Below are 21,359 nucleotides of genomic sequence, written 5' to 3' on the forward strand. Positions count from 1 at the left end.
TGCATTTTAACTTTTTGCTGCATATTGAAACATAGCTTACATGATTTCCATTGACACTTCTAAAATTATAGATCTGCTTTGAAGTCTTTCTTGCTATTCAATTCACATATTTAATTTCTCAATTTTATCCCATAATTATAGTATGTCCCTTGTGCCACAAAATATTCCACCACTTTTTGATTGGTGTCTCATCCTTCAAATACTCTAGAAAGTTATGTCTAGAACCCTGCGCGGGTATGCAATTTACATCCACATCCGATCCGTGATTCCCCAAAATGGTCTGCAGATATCCGTGGATTTGCAGGGCTCTAATCATGTCCCCTTTTTGGCATGTTTAGCCAAGCTGTAAACATTCAGCTGTTTTTTGCATAAATTGGTGCTTTTAGATTATTCTTGTTTTTTCCAGGCAAACGCTTTTTTGCTTTTGATAAAGTTACAGAATTAGTGGCTAAAGGGGTTGCCATACATGTGAACTTTAGTGGAACATTTCAATGAAACATCGTAGCAGACTTTCCCAGAATTAGTTCAGGCTGACTTGAGTAGGAACATTCACGTGTTGAAAACTGGCTACAGGATTATAAAACTGCAGTGGGGAGAGATGGTCAATGAGATACTAAACATTAATCTCTTTATTACAGGTATTATCACTGAAAAACAGAGTGAACAGAACTTTAATGAAATTCACAGTCAGCTCATCAAACAAGGCATTTCAATGTTGTCTGGCTCCAAACCTCCTTTTGCTACATTGTTGGCATGTTACTAATGACCTGTGTTTCCTATTGGTGTTCATCTTTGTTACTTGATGCAAATAGGGTGACTTGACTACTGGTATGCAAAATGCTCTGGTTATTACAGCCATATTCTCTCTTTACATCATATACTTTAAGAGGGCAGATCAGATATGAACTTTGGGTTTGTAAAGTTCTGAACCGGGGTGTAGGCCTTGCGTTATGTTTGAGAGCACTCTGCCAAGATTAGGGCCCAATTGTTCTAGACGGGGGTTCTCAAACTGGGGGTTGGAACCCCTCAGGGAGTCGTGAGGTTATTACAATGAGGGTTGCGAGCTGTCAACCTCCACCCCAAGCCCCGCTTGGCCCCCAACATTTATAATGGGTTAAATATATTAAAAAGTTTTTAATTTATAAGGCGGGTCGCACTCAGAGGCTTGCTATGTGAAAGGAGTCACCAGTAAAAAAAGTTTGAGCCACTGTCCTAGACACTGCACAACCAGGATCTGCCTGAAGAGTTTGTAGTCTGTATAACAGTCACAATGGGTGGGAGGGGAAACGTGGGTCTGAGTGGGGGAATATCTGTGCTATAATTTTTAGCCTTGTAGCATGAGCCTGATTCAGTTTACCTGGACTCTTAAACTTGCTGCTGTTTTTTTTCCCCATTGTAGACATACCCTGAGACAGACAGATGCACATGTGTGACTGTTGATGCCCAAGCTTTTAGCTGATGTAGTTGCCCTCTGCTTTGCTTTTGCCAATGGGAGTATGGGAGAGGCGGGGTTGGCCAAAGGCTCAGCAGCTAATGGCAGGATGGGGGTAGATTTGAAGTGCAGAGCTGAGATGGTACAGAGTCTTGCTAGCATGAGGTGGAGGCAGGGGGTGTGGGTGAGTGGTAGTTGGTATGTCAAGGTCATGCCCCATTTTCCACAGGCTGTGGCTGCAGCAGGGAGCAACAGCCCCTTTCACCCCCAGACTCTGCAGCAGCGAGGGTTTGGGGATCAGGCAGTGGGTTCATGCCCCATTCTCCCTCAACCTGTGGGAGAGTATTGCAGAGGGGGTAATGTGCCCGCTCCTCTCCTGGGACTCAGTTCAGAAGGGAGATGGTGGGCCTGCATGGTTCTGTTCTACAAACCACCTGCTGGGAGCAAATATCTTGTCTCTGCTTCCCCAGGTGCTGTTGCAGCCCTACTTCCACAAATGCAAGCTTATCATCAGGGGTGGCTCTAAGTTTTTTGCCGCCCCAAGCACGGCAGGCAGGTGGCTTTTGGCGGCGTGCCTGCGGGAGGTCCGCTGGTCACGTGGATTCAGCGGGGTGCCTGCAGGAGGTCTGCCGGTGCTGTGCCGTCGGCGTCCCCGCCGCCAAAGCCGCAGGATTGATGGACCTCCCACAGGCGTGCTGCCGAAAGCCGCTTGCCTGCCGCCCTCATCTTTCCCCATCTCCTGGTCCAGGGATGGTAAGTGGTGATAGATGGGGATTTATCGGTCACAATTTACTCTCTCTCATCTTTCCCAATCCTCTGGTCCAGGGGTAACAAATTGTGACAGATGGGGAGCCATCTCACCACAATTTTCTACCGTTGTGAAATATCTCTCAAATTTGGACACACAATGGTATTTTTGTAATTTTGGAAAAACTTTCTACAGAGTTAAACCTCAGGCCTATTGTATGTAAAGCCCTGAATGAAAGTGTTATTTCTTTTAGTCTCTTTCCATTGTATATTAGGCCATACAGTTTCTGTAATAAACATTTAATGCACACAAGTGAAAATAATATAAAACTTTAGAGCCTAAAAGTCCACTCAGTCCTGCTTCTTGTTCAGTCAGTCGCTCAGACAATCAAGTTTGATTACCTTTTCAGGAGATAATGCTGCCTGCTTCTTGTTTACAATGTCACCTGAAAGTGAGACCAGGCGTCACGTGGCACTGTTGTAGTTGGCGTCACAAGATATTTACGTGCCAGATGCGGTAAAGATTCATATATCCCTTCATGCTTCGTCCTCCATTCTAGAGGACACATTTCCATGCGGATGATGGGTTATGTTCGATAACAATCCAAAGCAGTGCAGACTGACACATGTTCATTTTCATCATCTGAGTCAGATGACACCAACAGAAGGTTGATTGATTTTCTTTTTTGGTGGTTCAGGTTCTGTATTTCCACATCGGACTGGTGCTCTTCTAAGACTTCTGAAAACAGGCTCGTCTTTCTCAGATTTTGGAAGGCACTTAAGCTCTTAAATCTTGGGTCGAGTGCCATAGCTATTTTTAGAAATCTCACATTGGTACCTTCTTTGCATTTTGTACAGTCTGTAGTGAAAGTGTTCTTAAATCGAACAACATGTGCTGGGTCGTCATCCAAAACTGCCATAACACAAAGTATATGGCAGAATGCACTGAAAACAGAGCAGGAGACATACAATTCTCCCCCAAGGAGTCCAGTCACAAGTTTAATGCATTTTTTTGATGAGTGTCATCGGCATGGAAGCATGTCCTATGGAACGGTGGCCAAAGCATGAAGGGGCATACGGATGTTTAGCAGACCTGGCACATAAATACCTTGCAACGCTGGCTACAACAGTGCCATGGGAACACCTGTTATTTTCAGGTGACATTAAATAAACAGGCAGCATTATTTCCGGTAAATGTAAACAAACTTCTTTTAGGGATTGTCTGAACAAGAAGTAGGACTGAGTGGATTTGTTGGGTCTAAAGTTTTACATTGTTTTGTTTTTTGAGTACAGTTATGTAACAAAATCTACATTTATAAATTGCACTTTCATGATAGAGATTGCACTCCAGTACTTGTATGAGGTGAATTGAAAAATACTATTTTTACAGTGCAAATATTTGTAATAAAAAATATAAAGTGAGCATTATACACTTTGTATTCTGTGTTGTAAATTGAAATCTAATATTTGAAAATGTAGAAAAACATCCCAAATATTTAATACATTTCAGTTGGTATTCTGTTGTTTAACAGTGCAATTAAAACTGTGGTTAATTGCGATTCATTTTTTTGTGTTAATCATGTGAGTTAACTGCGATTAATCGACAGCCTTGTTTTCAACACTAAATCTGTACTTTGGCGCGTGCGCACATATGCTCATTGCCCTCTGATTTTATTTCAGAAACATTGTCTCAGATCTTTTCCTGAGTGCTGAAACGCAAGAGTTTAACCTCTATTTTTTTACCTCAGAATAGCTCTTGCACCTTTGTTACCCCGCAGTTTTAAAAAAAGAAAAAAATCACCTTTCTAAGCTGTGAGGAAAAGCCCTAAAGTATAGATTCATAAAGGGACTTGGGCATTGTGATACTGAGCATCACAATGCCTTTTAGCTGCCTAGAAAGTCATAGGAACATCACTGTGGTCCACAAAGCCTGGATTAGCTGTCTAGGCTCCCTGTACAATGAATAGAGAGAAAAGTAATTTAGAATCTGATCCACAAAAGCCTGCATGCTCAGCGGGGAATTGCCTCAACTAATCAATGGGAGATGCTAACTAGAGTGGTGTCTTCTAAGTTATGTCCCTTCTCAGAGTTCAGTGCCTAAATACTCACTGCAGGTAGGTGCCTAGCTCTGACTAGTGATCCATGAATGGGAATCCCTCCTGGAATCAAGTGGCATAGGTATGTAAGCTGTTTCTTGTGAAAATGAGCTAGGCAGATGCCTGACTTCAAACAAAACAGCTGGATGAGATGCCCACTTCATAACTTTTAGCCCAGTATTGAAACATTCACCTGGGATGTGGGAGACCCCTGTTCAAATCCCTTCTTTCCCTCTGCTTGAGGGAATTGAGTGTGGGTTTCCCACATGCCAGGCATCTGCTCTAATACAGCGTTGTAAAGTGGTATTTATAAGATGGATAGTAACACTATATCTTCCTCTGGCCAGATTATGAATGGAACCCAATCCAGTCGGTGGCCTCTGAGTATGCCTACCAGATCAGGCCCCACTTTCAAGATAGGTATTTGCCTTCATATTTTCCCTGGTTTGTGAGTTAACTCTGGGGCTTAGGTGGGAAACAGGCATTCAGATGGTTAAAGTAAGTCAGAAGTGCACATGCTCAGAGGCAGAAACTTAAGATGCCTAGGGAGCTTTTACCCTGAAAGCATAGGTGCTGAGTTTAGGTGTCTAAAGTGTTTGGTGGGAGATTTGGAAATCACAGTGGAGACTAAATCAGGGACTTAGGCAGCTAAACCTAGACTTAGTTGCCTAAAGTACCTTTGTGAATTTAGCCCTGAGTCTCTGTAATGTGTCCAGGGCCGCCCAGAGGATTCCGGGGGCCCGGGGTCTTCGGCCGCGGGGGGCCCCGCTTCGGCGGTAAGTCGTCGGCGGGGGGTCCTTCCGTTCTGGGACCCGCCACCAAAGTGCCCCAAAGACCCACGGCAGGGACCCCCCTCCGCCGAATTACCGCTGAAACAGGACCCTCCGCCGAAGTGCAGCCCCCACTTCCCGGAACGGAAGGACCCCCCCCCCGCCACTGAATTACCGCCAAAGACCCGGCTGCACTCCAGCGGCAGGTCCCGCTTCGTCGGTAATTCGGCGGCAGGGGGATCCTTCTATCCCGGAGAGGAAGGACCGCGCCCCAGCGAAGACCGGGAGCGAAGAAGCTCCGGGGGCCGGGCCCCATGAGAGTTTTCCGGGGCCCCCGGAGCGAGTGAAGGACAACACTCCAGAGGCCCCGAAAAACTCTCGTGGGGGCCCCTGCTGGGCCCGGGGCCTGGGGTAAATTGCCCCACTTGCCCCCCCCCCTCCAGGCGGCCCTGAATGTGTCTATAATATGTAGTGTATGTGCCTGGCTTTGTTAGATCTTTATAAGAATGTCAGTGTTCTCCTTTTCAAAACACTTCTGTGTGTTGTCAGTAAAACCAGCCCTCACAGGAGAGACAGGCCATGTTCTTGCATTGATCAGCCACTGATGTAATATGGCTGTCTTAAGCAGATATATTTATAACATTTTTCCCCTTGAGCTCTGATTGATTCAGCTACCACTGTGATGAAATAGGGAGCGACCTGCCAGGTCACTTGCTTATAATGAAAACATCCTGTACAGCTTCAGAAACAAATACATAGCATGTCTAGTAAATGTCACATTCTATTCCTGGATGTTTTTGGGCCAGGTGACCAGCCTTGCATTTTGCATGTGTGCTGAGACACAACATTACAATGTTTTAAGTAAACTGAAAATATTTGTGTTGCAGCTTATCAGACTGTGTCCTTGCAGCTTTGTGGATGTCAGAGTCATGGACTCAGTGATAATACAAGAAAGATGTAAGAGACAATGTTGTGTTTGTAAGTTAGTAAAATACAAGTTTTATATCACATGTGGTTAGTGAGTAGGTAGAGGCTGAGTTCAAAGAGGGATCTTTACAGTTAAAGAACCAAAAATGTGGATCAGTGGGTGAATTGGGGGAAGAAGTAGCTCAATGTTTTGAGCATTGGCCTGCTAAATCCTGGGTTGTGAGTTCAATTCTTGAGGGGGGCCACATAGGGATTTGGGACAAAAATCAGTAGTTAGTCCTGCTTAGTGAAGGCAGGGGCCTGGACTTGATGATCTTTTAAGGTTCCTTCCAGTTCTAGGAGATAGGTATATCTCCAATTATTTTTTTTTTAAATTATAATGGGAGAAGAGTGCCACCATTTTCTATAAATTGCTTATCAAGAGGATTGCTGTATAGCTAGGCCACTATCCTCTCTGTGCACAGCAGCATCTACCATGACAGGTCTTCATTCTCCTGATCATGAAATAAGTCCTGAGTAGTGCAGGGCAGAGAGAGCGAGCGAGCAAGATCACCTTACATTTTAGGCCACTAGTGGGATTTTCAAAAGCAGCTACGTGCTTTCAACCTTTAAAAATCTGGCCTTTAGTTGATATTTGGGAACCAAATGGTACCCACATGTGGTGATGTGAAAAAACACCAAGGGCCTGGATAGAGAGGCAAAATAACGATTGACAAAGGTAATCCCTATTGGTATATCAAAGGAAACTGAAGAAGTTTTGACCAGTCCAGGAAATCAATTAGTCTTGAAGTCAGGTAATTCTAAAGAATAAATTTATACACAAGAGAAAGGAACAAAAATTTAGAATTAAAAACTAATATTACTACAAATAGGAAGTGTTATACTAGAAACACTGAGATGTGATTGCTAAAGCTACTAGCACCTATTATTTGCAATGGTTGTTATTAAAATGTAAATAGCATAATGACAACCATCTGCACACTGGTAATCAAGGTTAATAAAGATGTGCTAAGACTAGTAAAATAACATTTTAAAAAGTAAATAAAGGCATGAAACTTGGTTTACAAGAAAAAGTGTCAGATTCAGGCAACCAGAGTAGCAGCCAAACCCAGTTTATGAGCTGCTGTGATGCTTTAAGCAGCCACATGGATAAGGTTTTTTTTTTTAACACTAAAAACGTGTCTGAGCATTATAATTTTTGGAGAGAGGAATGGCGGTTCAAATATGTCAGGGAATCAAGTCTCCTGTGGCCGCTCACTCAGTATATCTCATCAGCCAGGGCAGGCCCAGGCTCTAGCAAGGGCAGCGCGCGGAGCGGCCAGCGCCGCCTCCCGTCCCGCGTCGCGGGTCCTTCGGTCTTCGGCTCCGGAGCTCCTGCCGGGCGCTGCCCGCAGGTCCACCACCGGAGCCCGGGACGAGGGACCTGCGCTGCCGGCGCCGGAGCAGGCGCGGAGCCGCCGCGCGGGACGACGGACCCGCCATGCTGCGGCGTGGTCGCCTCCCCCCCGGCCCTCCGTGGGGCTCTGCTGCATGCATGCGGCCTCAACAAATGCAAATGCCGCCCCGGGAACGCCGCGCCGCGCTGCTTGGAGCGCTGGTGTCTAGAGCCGCCCCTGGCCAGGGGAGAGCTGCCTTGCATGGGGGATGCGGGGAGGGTCGTGCACGCTGCCCTCAGGAACACAGGGCTGGGAAGCGAGGGCTGAGAGCTGCTGCCCTGCCAGGGGCGCGGGGGCATGACTGTGCCCCCCCATTCAATTTGTGTAACCACCGCAGCCTCGGGCTCATGCCACTGGGGGTCACTGGCCCCCTCTGCCACTGCCAGGCGGTGCCTCCACCCTGTTCTTAGCCCCGGCTCCTACTCCCGGCCGTGACTTCGCCCCTCGCCCTCCGCTACCTCCCGCTCTTGCTCGCACCGCGCACGCGCAGTGTGGCCCTTTCGCGTCCCCCCCCCCCGCTTTCAGCCCGGAGAGCGGGAAGCGGCGAGCAGCGCTAGCCCGCCTGAGGGCAGCGGCTCGCTGTCCCGGAGCATGCGCGGCGGCGCGCTAGGTAACGGGCAAGCGTTAGGGCCATGGCGGAGCGGCTGCTGCTGCGGGCGCGGCGGGGCGGTCGCGGGACCCGCTCGGTGTCGCTCCGCGGGATGCAGCTGCAGCGCGTACCCCGGGGCCTGGCGAGCCTCCCGGGGCTGCGGGCCCTGAGCCTGCGCGACAACGAGCTGCGCTGTCTGCCCGTCGAGCTGGGCGGCCTGAGCCGGGTGAGGCCCCGCAGGCGGCTGGCCCCAGCGTGTAGCCGGGCGGATGCGGCCCCACGAGCCCAGTGTCTCCGCTGCGGAGGCGCCGGAGAGCTCGCCCGCCCAGAGCCTGGCCGCTGCGATTCGCGAGGGCTGGAGCCAGCCACCCGCCCCGGGCACGGCCTCTGAGCATCTCCGCGGCTCCTGGCCCGCCCCTCCGTGCCCGTGGCGCTGCCCTGTCTCCCCAGCGCATTCCCGGCGCTGCGGCCCCTTGCCCGCTCCCCGCGTGGGGCGCTCACTGGTAGAATTTCTGCCCTGTGGGAGACCTGGGTTTGATTCCCTGCTCATAGAAAGCTAGTTTGCGGGTCATGCTAGTTGATGCTGTGGGGCCCCGTCCCGTTTTATAATCCAGGCCCCTTTTCTCGATAAGAACTAAAAATGTCAAAAGCCGGGATGGGAGTTGTGGCAACTCCGGATGTGGAAAGAAGAACTTATCTCAGACCTCAGGTGGTGCAGAGATCCTTTGACTGTAGCTGCTAGCTGACATCAAGCCCCCTCCCTGTGAAACTTCTAGAAAGTGCAGGAGTCTGGGCTCAGTCTTACTGCTATGTGCATCATATTTTAATAAACTTTTTTAGTAACTTTAGCTGAAATAAGTGGTTAGTCTTGACACTATAACATAACAGTAAGGTGCATACAGTTAAGCCTGGTCTACACTAAGGGGGGGGGGGGGCGAATTAAGGTACGCAACTTCAGCTACGCGAATAGCGTAGTTGAAGTCGAAGTACCTTAATTCGGGCTACTCACCCATCCAGACTCCGCGGGAACGAAGTCCATGGCTCCCCCGTCGACTCCACCACCGCCGTTCATGGTGGTTGAGTTCCGGAGTCGACGGGAGCGCATCCGGAGTTCGAACTATCGTGTCTAGATTAGACGCGATAGTTTGAACTCCGAGAAGTTGAACGCCGCCTGTCGACCCGGCAGGTAAGTGTAGACCTACCCTTAGAAAAACACATTGTCTCAAACCCCTAGTTTTTAGTTGGTCATCTTTTATTGTAGGTCCTCCTTGGTGTCATTCAGATTTTTGAACACCCTGGTTAATGGCAAATATCTATATTTAGTGACTGAATTGCCCAGTAATACCTATCTAATCTATCCAGAATTAATTGAGATGACAAATTAAGCTGTATTTGTAATACAGATGATTTGGTTCTTGAGGTTTGATCAGATTAAATAAGGATTTTATTCCCCTATTAAATGGTGGGGAATAGTTTCATACTGTTTATTACCATATATGTAGCTAGGGTGTGCCAAGTTTTCCATTCTAAGATTATATTTTTAATGGATCAGAAACTTGATAGTGGAAGTTTGACTACAGGCTTAAATTTGGCTTTATCATGGTTCAGCGTGGGATTAATATAAATGTCTTTAAACCAATTTTTAAAAAAATATTCTGGTAAAATTCAAACTACTTTACTTTAAAAATACTCAAAACCTGTAATTGTGGCAAGAAAACAAAGGCATATATTTTCCATTATTTTAAAAAGGATTTTTACTCTGTGCTGAGGGGACATGGGGAAGTGCTGATCATCCCACAATGTAATCTGGAGATGTCCTGAGGCAGAGCCTTTGCTATTCAATGTGTGTGATTCTGGAAAAGTCTCTTCATTGTTGTATCCTAGGGTTTATTTGTGTCAGCCTCTGGGTTTTAGATTATTTTAGGGCTGTCGATTAATCACAGTTAACTCAAGTGATTAACTCAAAAAAATGAACGGATTAAAAAATTAATCACAATTGTACTGTTAATAGAATACCAACTGAAATTTATTAAATATTTTTGGATGTTTTTCTACATTTTCAAATATAATGATTTTTATTACAACACAAAATACAAAGTGTATATTGCTCACTTTATATTATTTTTATTACAAATATTTGTACTGTAAAAATAATAAACAAATACTATTTTTAAATTCACCTCATAAATACTGTAGTGCAATCTCTTTATCGTGAAAGTGTAACTTACAAATGTAGACTTTTTTGTTACATAACTGCACTTAAAAACAAAACAACATAAAACTTTAGAGCCTACAAGTCCACTCTGTCCTACTTCTTGTTCAGCCAATTGCTAAGACAAACAAGTTTGTTTAGATTTATGGGAGATACTGCTGACTGTTTCTTATTTACAATGTCACCTGAAAGTGAGAACAGGCGTTTGCATGGCACTTTTGTAGCCAGCGTTGCAAGGTATTTATGTGCCAGATATGCTAAACATTCTTATGCCCCTTCATGCTTTGGCAACCATTCCAGAGGACATGCTTCCATGCTGATGATGCTTGTTTAAAAAAAATGTGTTAATTAAATTTCTGACTGAACTCCTTGGGGAAGAATTGTATGTCCCCTACTTTCTTTTATCCACATTCTGCCATATATTTCATGTTATAGCAGTCTTGGATGATGACACATGTTCATGTTAAGAACACTTTCACTGCAGATTTCACAAAATGCAAGGAAGTTCCCAATGTGAGATTTCTAAAGATAGCTATGGCACTCGACCCAAGGTTTAAGAATCTGAAGTGCCTTCCAAAATCTGAGAGGGTCGAGGTGTGGAGCATTCAGAAGTCTTAAAAGAGCAACACTCCAATGCGGAAACAACAGAACCCGAACCAACAAAAAAGAAAATCAGCCTTCTTCTTCGAGTGATTGCTCCTATGCATTCCAGTTAGGTGTGTGTGCCGTGCGTGCACGGCTCTTCGGAAGATTTTTACCCTAGCAACACCGGCGGGCCGGCTGGGCGCCCCCTGGAGTGGCGCTGCTATAGCGCTAGATATATACCCCAGCCGGCCCGTCCGCTCCTCAGTTCCTTCTTCCCGCCCATGACGGCCGTTGGAACAGTGGAGTGCTCCTTTGGCCTCCACATCCCTAGCTCACCTCTGTTCTAGTTTTGTAGTTAGTGTATATAGTAGTTAAAATAGTTAGTTAAGTAAGTTATTAGGTAGATTAAGGAGAATTAGGGGGGCTTAGCCCCTCTTTTCCCGTCCAGTGCGGGCGTATGCCCAAGACACTGGGGTTTAAGCCCTGTGCGGCTTGCAAGCGGCACATGCCGATTGGAGACCCTCACGACTCCTGCCTGCGTTGTCTTGGTGAGGCCCATCGACCAGATAAGTGCCCGATTTGCAGATCGTTCAAGCCTAGAACGAAAAAGGAGCGGGACATTTAGATTGAGACAGCTCCTAATGGAATCGGCGCTTACCCCTGCGGTGCCGACACCATCAGCTCCGCTGTCGTCCTCGGCACGGAGCGCTCCAGCGGTCCCCGACCGGTCCGGTACTGAGACGCTTAAGAAGCAACCGGCACCGAAGCCCCGGCACCGTTCCCTCTCACCATCGGGGAAACGGAAGCCGCAGCCAAAGTCTGTGAAGACTGCTGCATTGAGACCGCTTGTCCAGCAGCCAGGGTCGGCCCCCTCGGTACCGACCTCGACAGCGCACAGATCGTGCGCGGTACCGTCGACTCCGGTGCCAACAGGGCCGTTGAGTCCGGTACCTCCGTGCTCCCCGGTGCAAACCGTGGTCGAGCTGCCTCTCCCGTCCACGCCCGAGACGTTCTCGATGGCGAGGGAGCTCATAGAGCTTGCAGAGGCACCGAGCCTCCGGCCCCCGGCACCGCCGGTGCGGGCTGTGCAGTCAGTGGGCAAGCTGGCCATGATACGGCCTCCTTCCCCTGACAAACGGGATAGACGGCGATCCAGGTCCCGCTCCCGATCCTGATCCCGGAGGTGGTCATCTTCACGCCGATCCAGGTCCCGGCACCGGTCACCATCCCGGTACCGCTGTCCTTCGAGGCGCCGGTCGCAGTCCCGGTACCGCTCCTCATCGCGGTACCGGTCGTACTCCCGGAGGCAATCCCGGTCCTGGTCTCCGGACCGTCGGCACCGAAGAAGGTCCGGATCTCGGCACCGATCCCGTCACCGTTCACAGAGCCGCTCCCGTCGACGACGGTCGAGATCGCGGTTGACCTCCCGGTACTCACGCGGTCGATGGTCCCGCTCTCGCTCCCGGTACCGCGACGATCGGCACCGGTCCCCGGCACCGTCCACGGACAGACTAGCGGCATCGGCGGCGCAGTCCCTGAGCGCCTCTGCTCCCCCGTGGCCTTCCTGCCAACCGTTGGTCGTCTCGCACGACGGCACCGGAGGAGATCACCAGGCAGACCCCCAAGGACAGGACCATGGTCCACAACAATGGGGCTTCTGGACCCCCTGGGCCTTTCACGAGGCTCAAGGTGCCCCCTCCATCCAGCGACCCAGGCCCTCCGACCACAGGGTGCCGGAAGCCACTGTTAGCAGGCCCCCTCCATCACCTCCGGTTGAGGTTCCGCCGCCACCTGTACCGGCGGAACATCCCGTAGAGGCGGAGGCTTTGCACCCCATGGACGAACCACAGCTACAAGCCATGGGTCAGGGCCATTCCTTGTCTTCATCGCCGGACGAGGCGGTGGCGGGGTCCTCATCATCGGATCCCCCACCGATTGACTTGCGTGCCCACCAGGACCACCTCCATCGGGTCGCACAAGCCATCAACCTCCCGGTCGCAGAGGTCACTGAGGATGAGGATCCGGTTACTACGGTGCTTGGAGCTGAGGCCCCGATGCGAGTGGCCCTGTCCTTCATTCGCACTATTCAGAAGAATGCCACTACAATCTGGCAATCACCTGCGTCCATCCCTCCCACTGCTCGAGGCGTGGAGCGGAAGTACTCCATGCCCCCGACCGGGTACGAGTACCTGTATACGCACCCGGCCCCAGACTCCCTCGTTGTGCAGTCAGTGAATGACCGGGAGAGAAATGGGCAGCCCGCGCCAGCGCCAAAGTCCAAGGACGCGCGCAGGATGGACCTGTTGGGCCGGAAGGTCTATTCGGCTGGCGGCCTTCAACTACGGATAGCCAATCAGTTGGCTCTCCTTGGCCGCTATACCTACGACAACTTCGTGGCCCTCTCTAAGTTTACGGAGTTGATTCCAACATCCTCCAGGCAGGAGTTCTCAGCCCTGCTGGAGGAGGGCAAGAAAGCCTCCAGGTCCTCCCTCCAGGCCTCACTGGACTCTGCAGATTCCGGAGCCAGGACTTTGGCATCAGGAGTGACCATGAGGAGGATCTCCTGGCTGCAGTCTTCCACCTTGCCGCCAGAAGTCCAGTACACCTCGCAGGACCTGCCCTTCGATACCAAGGGCCTATTCTCGGAGAAGACAGACTCCAGAATCCAGACCCTTAAGGATGGCCGTATTGCCATCCGCACCCTGGGCATGCACACGCCTGCTACCCAGCGGAGGTCCTTCAGGCAGCAGCCGTATCGGCCATTTAATCAGTCCAGGTCGCGGCCTGATAATGGACGCAGAGGCAGACTGAACCGCCGTAGACCATCGGGCAACCGGCGTACCCAGTCCCAGGTGCCCTCTAAAGCCCCTCAAGGGCCGAAGCAGGCATTTTGATGGGACGCCCGAGGACGGCCCATCAGTCTCTTCACTGGATCCTTCCCCGTTATTTTTCAACCGTCTTTCCCACTTCCTCCCGGCGTGGTCCCAGATTACAACGGACAACTGGGTGCTACACACGGTAGAGTCTGGTTACCGTCTTCAGTTTGTTTATCCCCACCCACCCCGTCCCTCTTCAGGGACCCCTCTCACGAGCAAGTCCTCTCACAAGAGGTCGAGTCTCTGCTGGGTGCCATAGAGGAGGTGCCGAGCGATATGCGAGGCAGGGGATTTTATTCCCAATATTTCCTAATCCCCAAGGCGAAGGGAGGTCTACGACCCATACTCGACCTCCGAGAGCTCAACAGGTACTGCTCAAGCTCAAGTTTCGCATGGTAACCATGGGGACTATCATTCCCTCCCTGGATCCGGGAGACTGGTTTGCCGCCCTCGACATGAAGGACGCATATTTCCATATCGCGATTTACCCTCCCCATCGACGCTACCTGCGTTTCGTTGTCAACAGCACGCACTACCAGTTTGCAGTGCTACCCTTCGGCCTCTCCACAGCGCCGAGGGTCTTCACCAAGTGCATGGCAGTGGTTGCTGCGGCCCTCCGCCGTCGTCGGATACACGTCTACCCGTATCTCGACGATTGGCTGGTCCGTGGACCATCCCGCCAACTGGTAGCGAGTCACATGACCACGATCCTAGCCCTGTTTCAGCGCCTAGGACTTATGATAAATGCCGAGACGTCAACGTTGACTCCATCGCAAAGGGTGGAGTTCATCGGAGCGGTCCTGGATTCCAATTTGGCCAGGGCCTGCCTGCCTCAACCTCGGCATCAGTCTCTGGTCTCCTTAGTTCGGGGCCTACAATCCTTTCCAGGAGGTCCTTCAGGCAGCAGCGACGCCATTTAATAGTCAGTCGTCAGGTCGCGATAATAAATGAGAGCAGAGGCAGAACCCCGCGAGACCACCACAGGGCAACCGCGCGCCCCAGTCCCAGGTGCCCTCTAAAGCCCCTCAACAATGGTGCGTTCCTGCCTCCGCCTCCTGGGCCATATGGCTTCGTGCACGTTCGTCACTCCGTACGCGAGGTTGCACCTTCGCCCGTTTCAAACTTGGCTTGCGTCGGTGTACCGGCCCCACCGCGACTCCATGGATATGGTAGTCACGCCCACAAAGCCGATCCTCGCTTCGCTCACCTGGTGGCTGGACCCAGAAGTCGTGTGTGCCGGAGTCCCATTCCGCCCTCCTCAACCATCCGTCACCCTGACCACGGATGCTTTGGAGCTGGGGTGGGGGGCACACCTAGCCGACCTGCACACCCAAGGTCTCTGGTCGCCCCGAGAGCTCCCCTTACATATCAATGTCAGGGAACTGTGGGTGATTCGCCTCGCGTGTCAAGCCTTCCGCTCCCGTCTCCAAGGGCGCTGTGTCGCGGTGTTGACGAACAACACGATGGCGATGTTTTATGTCAACAAGCAGGGTGGGGCCCGATCCTCCCTGCTTTGCATGGAAGCGATGCTCCTATGGGACTTCTGCATAACCCACTCGATTCACCTGGTAGCGTCCTGTCTTCCAGGGGTGCAGAACACGCTGGCTGACCGTCTCAGCAGGTCGTTCCTTCACACGAGTGGTCGCTTCGTCCAGATGTGGTGTACACAATTTTCCGAAGGTGGGGGTTTCCCCAAATAGACCTGTTTGCCTCCAGAGAGAACAGGAAGTGCCACCAGTTCTGTTCTTACCAGGGTCGCTCCCAGGGCTCCCTGTCGGACGCATTCCTCTGCTCCTGGACGGGTCACCTACTATATGCCTTCCCTCCGTTCCCGCTCGTACATCGGGTGCTTCTCAAGCTTCGGAGGGACAGGGCCCACCTCATACTCATCGCTCCGGCCTGGCCGAGGCAGCACTGGTACACTCTGCTGCTCGAGCTCTCCGTCCGGGATCCCATTCCCCTCCCATTGTGGCCAGACCTGATAACGCAGGACTTCGGCAGGCTCCGCCACCCGGACCTGCAGTCCCTCCATCTTACAGCCTGGTGCCTGAGTGGTTGACCCACGCGGAGCATGCCTGTTCGGTGGCAGTCCAGCGAGTCCTGCTAGAGAGCAGGAAGCCCTCCACTCGCTCGACTTACCTCGCGAAATGGAAGCGTTTCGCACTCTGGTGCGATCAGAGAGACCTGAATCCGTTCGTCGTCCCTATTCCAACGATCCTGGACTATCTCTGGTCACTTAAGGAGCAGGGTCTCGTGGTCTCATCGTTGAAAGTGCACTTAGCGGCCATATCCGCCTTTCGGCCGCCCGTCGGTCACCGGTCCATCTTCTCCGATCCGACGGTTTCCCGCTTCCTCAAAGGCCTAGATTGCTTGTTCCCGCCAGTACGACGTCCTACCCCGTCCTGGGATCTGAATCTAGTTTTGACCAGGCTCATGGGAGCCCCCTTTGAGCCCTTGGCCACGTGTTCCCTGCTCCATCTGTCGTGGAAAACAGCTTTCCTCATCGCCATAACCTCAGCGAGGCGAGTTTCCGAGCTTCATGCCCTGACGGCTGGTCCACCGTATACCATCTTTCATGCAGACAAAGTTCAGCTTTGGCCACACCCGGCCTTCCTCCCTAAGGTGGTGTCGGCCTTCCATTTGAACCAGGACATTTTTCTTCCTGTTTTTTTCCCGAAGCCTCACGCCTCAAGTCGGGAACAACAGCTTCACACCCTGGACGTCCGCAGGGCCCTTGCTTTCTACATAGAGCGAACAAAATCCTTCCGACGCTCGCCCCAACTGTTCGTAGCGGTGGCGGATAGTGTGAAAGGCAAGCCGGTCTCCTCTCAGAGGATTTCCTCCTGGGTCTCTGCATGTATCCGAACATGCTACGAGCTTGCTCGTGTACCAGCTAACCGCCTCACCGCTCACTCTACGAGAGCACAAGCCTCGTCTGCCGCCTTCCTGGCCCATGTCCCCATCCAGGACATCTGTAGAGCGGCCACCTGGTCTTCTGTCCACACCTTCGCTTCCCACTACGCGTTGGTGCAGCAATCCAGAGACGATGCAGCCTTCGGCTCAGCAGTCTTACACTCTGCCACGTCTCACTCCGACCCCACCGCCTAGGTAAGGCTTGGGAATCACCTAACTGGAATGCATAGGAGCAATCACTCGAAGAAGAAAAGACGGTTACTCACCGTTGTAACTGTTGTTCTTCGAGATGTGTTGCTCCTATCCATTCCAGACCCGCCCTCCTTCCCCACTGTCGGAGTAGCCGGCAAGAAGGAACTGAGGAGCGGACGGGCCGGCTGGGGTATATATCTAGCGCTATAGCGGCGCCACTCCAGGGGGCGCCCAGCCGGCCCGCCGGTGTTGCTAGGGTAAAAATCTTCCGAAGAGCCGTGCACGCGCGGCGCGCACACCTAACTGGAATGGATAGGAGCAACACATCTTGAAGAACAACAGTTACAACGGTGAGTAACCGTCTTTTCTGATGGTGGCATCTGACTCAGATGATGAAAATGAACATGCATCGGTCCACTCTGCTTTGGATCATTATTGAGCAGAACCCGTCATCAGCATGGACGCATGTCTTCTGGAATGGAGGTTGAAGCATGAAGGGACATATGAATCTTTAGCGCATCTGGCATGTAAATATCTTGTGATGCCGGCTACAACAGTGCCATGCGAAAACTTGTTCTCACTTTCAGGTGACTTTGTAAACAAGCTGTGGGGCAGTATTATCTCCTGCAAATTGTAACCAAAGTTGTTTGAGTGATTGGTTGTAGTAGGACCAAGTGGACTTGTAGGCTCTAAAGTTTTATATATTTTTATTTTTGAATTCAATTATTTTTGTACATAATTTTACATTTGTAAGTTCAACTTTCATTATAAAGAGATTGCACTACAGTACAGTAACTCCTCACTTAAAGTTGTCCCGGTTAACGTTGTTTCGTTGTTATGTTGCTGATCAATTAGGGAACATGCTTGTTTAAAGTTGTGCAATGTTCTCTTTTAACATCATTTGGCAGCTGCCTGCTTTGTCTGCTGCTTGCCTGGTGGAGCTAACGTGGGAGCTTGGAACCAGGGTGGACCGGCAGCCCCCTATCAGCTCCCCCATCAGATCCCTGCTCCCCTAAGTTCCCTGTGCAGCGGCTGCCTGCAGTTCAGCTGTCCCTCCCCGCACTGCCATGTGTTGCTCCTGCCCTCTGCCTTGGAGCTGCTCCCTGAGACTCTTGCTTGCTGTGCAGGGGGGAGGGAAGGAAGAGGGGGGCTAATGTCAGGGTGTCCCCCTGCATCCTGCTTACCCCATCTTCCATAGAGCAGGGGGAACACACCGGGGCTCAGGATGGAAGTCGGTCTCAACAAGCTGATGTAATTAACAAGTCAGTGTACTTAAAGGGGAAATGCGCTTATTGCTCTCTAACACATACTCCCTCCATTCCTGCTGCCTTGTAGAGTGAGAGAGTTAACCCTTGAGGGCTCAGCCAATTGCTAGTTCTTCATTTAGCAGTAAGGGAAATATCCACTCTGACTCCTCCTCAACCAGGCTTCACAATCATCATCGCTGTATACCAGTATTAAATTGTTTGGGTAAAATGTATACTGTGTGTGTGTGTGTGTGTGTGTGTCTATATATATATATATATATATATATATATATATATATATATATATATATATATAAAAATACAGTCTTTTGTCTGGGGAAAAAAAATTCCCTGGAACCTAACCCCCCTCATTTACATTAATTCTTATGGGGAAATTGGATTCGCTTAACATCGTTTCGCTTAAAGTCTCATTTTTCAGAACATAACTACAACGTTAAGTGAGGAGTTACTGTATTAGGTTGTAATAAAAAATAAATATAAAATGAGCACTGTACACTTTGTATTCTTTGTTCTAATTAAAATCAATATATTTGAAAATGTAGAAAACATCCAAAATATTTAAATAAATGGTATTCTATTATTAACAGTGCGATTAATTGTGATTAATTTTTTAAATTGCTTGACAGCCCTAATTTATTTTCGTAATATGTGTAAGATATGTGAGTTTTTCTGGGGTGTGAAGATTAGTTTTGAGTGTGCAAATATGTATATGTCCTAAATAAACTACACTAATTCCTAGATGTGATTGAGCATTCCTTCACCTTCATCCCTTCAGAAATTATTGAAATTCCAAGGCAAAACTGTTCTTAGTTACACCCGTAACTATTGATTTCAAGAGAGTTATTCTGCATTTACATTTGTGTAAATGAGAACAGAATCCAGCCGCTTTTCTTAGTATTGTTGGTTTGTTATATATTTTGCTGGCAGCTTAATTAGTTGTTTTATGTTAACTGATTAGAAGAGTAAAATGGGATTTTCCTAAAACTAATCTTATGCTATATGAAATTGTTTTATTATATGTACTTTGAATATATGCATTAATTTTCTGTAATATAGGGAGAATAGAAGGGAAATTTAATAAAGGTCTTAATTTCCTGGGCACTTGTGCTTAAAATGTGATCAGCTTGTGATTTTCAGTCTTTCTTTGCTAAGGAGGATACAGTGTGTAAGAACATTTATAAATATCTCTTTATAGTTGACGGAACTAAATTTGGGAAACAATATCTTTGAGGAAGTTCCAGAACAGCTGAAATATCTCAGTTCACTGCAAAAGCTTCACTTGTTTGGAAATAAAATTACTACAATATCACCCACAATATTTGGTAAGTCAATGTCAAATCAAAACACAATTAAGTAATTTAGAGTGTTTTTAGACCTAAACTATAATAATACATTAGCTATTTCATATATTCGGAGTGAACAGGATTGTTTGGTAAAGTGTGTGGTTTTTTCATACCTGTTTTAAAACTTATTACTCTGTATGGAAAAAGTTACCTGTTAATGCAGTTGTCAGTTTTCTTTATATGCCTGGTTAAATTAGTTATGTGACCAGTGGCAAGGGTGTTGGAGCCTTCCCAAAAGTGTGGGGGGGGGGCAGGGTCCCCACCCTCCAAGGCACTGCTCCTGGCCAAGCTGGAAATCAGAGCGGAGCTAGGAAGGCCCCCCTCCCCCTCCCCCAGCTGCAGTGGGGGTGGGGCCGGGGCCAAAAGCAACCCCCTGCCTGTGTCTCAGGCCCCATGGCCAGGGCAGGTGGAGGGACGAAGGCTCCCCACAGCTGCCCATGCGGCTCTCCGTGACCCGACTCCAGCCGGGGAGTGCCTTGGAGCTGCAGCCCGGCCGTGGTAAGAGCTGTGTGGGAAGCTATGGGGAACGGCGACTCTCCATCTGCCCGCGGTGCAGGGGGCCTGAGGAGAGCAGGTGGACAGTCCATGCCGCGGATCCCCACAGCTGCCTTACTACTGCCTTACCACAGCTGGGCTACGGCTTTCAAGCACCCCGCCCCCCCGGCTGGAGCCGGGTTGGGGAGAGCCACGCAAGCAGCTGTGGGGAGCTGGTGCAGAGTCGTGGACCCTCCACCTCCATCTGCCCTGCACCAGGCGGGGAGCCTGGTGAGTAGGGACATGGCCTGGGGGCTGCTTTCAGCCCCCCCCCGCACCGAGGGCAGGTTGAGAGTCTCCCATAACTTGGCTGGGCTCCATGGCTGCTGGCCTGGCTGGGGGCATGGGGCCTTGGAGGGAAAGGGGGTGAAGTTTGCCCCCTCGAGTGGGAGGGCCATGGCCCTCTGGGCCCCCCATTCTGGTGCCACTGAAGTGGTAACAGTAAGCATTAGCAACAGTCTGACTAAATTCTCCTTAACAACATTCTCTGAAATACCTATATACCTAAGCTTTGCCATCTCGGATAGAACTAGTGATGTTATGCCTTCAGTAGTTGCCTATGGTAGATATTTCACAAGGAAGCAAAAATTTCCTAAAATGCATCTACCTGGTTGTAAAGTATTGTACAAACTGTGGGGGATTACTTCCTGCTTCTGCTTGAGATGCTATTATTTTGGCATTTATAACTAAAAATACAAATGTGGTTATTAATAAATTTTTCCAGCTTCTTTTATTTTAAAAATCTACCTAGTATTTGACTCCTTCACCAGAGGTCTGCCAAAAAAAATAACATTTATTTATTTATTATCATGTTTATTTCAGTAGTGCTCAGAGGCCCTTATCAGGATTGCAACCTAATTGTGTTGGCTGATACAGAAACATTAACCATAGGAACAGTTTACCAAAGACTGTGAAGAATTTCTCTATCACTGGAAATTATCAAATCAAGACTGGCTATCTTTCTAAAAGATATACTTTAGTTAAAATGAATTAATTTGGTGAAGTCCTCTGGGCTATGTTATGCAGGAGGTTAGAGTAGATGATCACAGTGGTCCCTTCTTGGCTTATAACCTATGAAGGCAGAGCTGTACAACAAGTCAGAATGAAACCACCTATAATCATGGCAAGATTAAATAACCTCACAGCTCAAAAGTAAAGAAAATGTCCTCAAAAATCTGTGCAAAGCCAAAGTTTTCACACAGGTCTACTTTATAGCTGAATGAATGAATGAATGACAGCTATTATTAACAACCATTTGCAAAAAAAGCAAGGAAGAAACTACGGTAAGTCATAAAAAGAGGTGCGTGCCATAAGTATGCTATCTTTCTGTGATGGAATAATTGCACCCCAAAGTCAGTATACTACATCAATACCAGCATATGTTATGAAAGAGCAATGATTCATTATCCTTACAGTGTCTTTCTTCAGAAAGAATATAT

At 49.3% G+C, this 21,359-nt stretch overlaps 1 protein-coding gene across 3 annotated transcripts in view; it reads left to right on the forward strand.

Annotated features, from left to right (window-relative positions):
• Nucleotides 1-8,025: 8,025 nt before the first annotated feature.
• The window catches only part of LRRC69 (leucine rich repeat containing 69), a 45,598-nt gene continuing 32,264 nt past the window's right edge, over nt 8,026-21,359 (forward strand). For all 3 annotated transcript variants that reach the window (XM_039526140.1, XM_039526141.1, XM_039526142.1), the window contains exons 1-2: nt 8,026-8,223; nt 19,239-19,365. In XM_039526140.1, coding sequence (XP_039382074.1) covers nt 8,041-8,223; nt 19,239-19,365 — 310 coding nt within the window. In that variant the 5' untranslated portion in view covers nt 8,026-8,040. The remainder of the gene's footprint in view (nt 8,224-19,238; nt 19,366-21,359) is intronic.

This window comes from Mauremys reevesii, linkage group 2 (genome assembly GCF_016161935.1).
Source record: "Mauremys reevesii isolate NIE-2019 linkage group 2, ASM1616193v1, whole genome shotgun sequence".
In the NCBI taxonomy this organism is placed as follows: domain Eukaryota; kingdom Metazoa; phylum Chordata; order Testudines; family Geoemydidae; genus Mauremys; species Mauremys reevesii.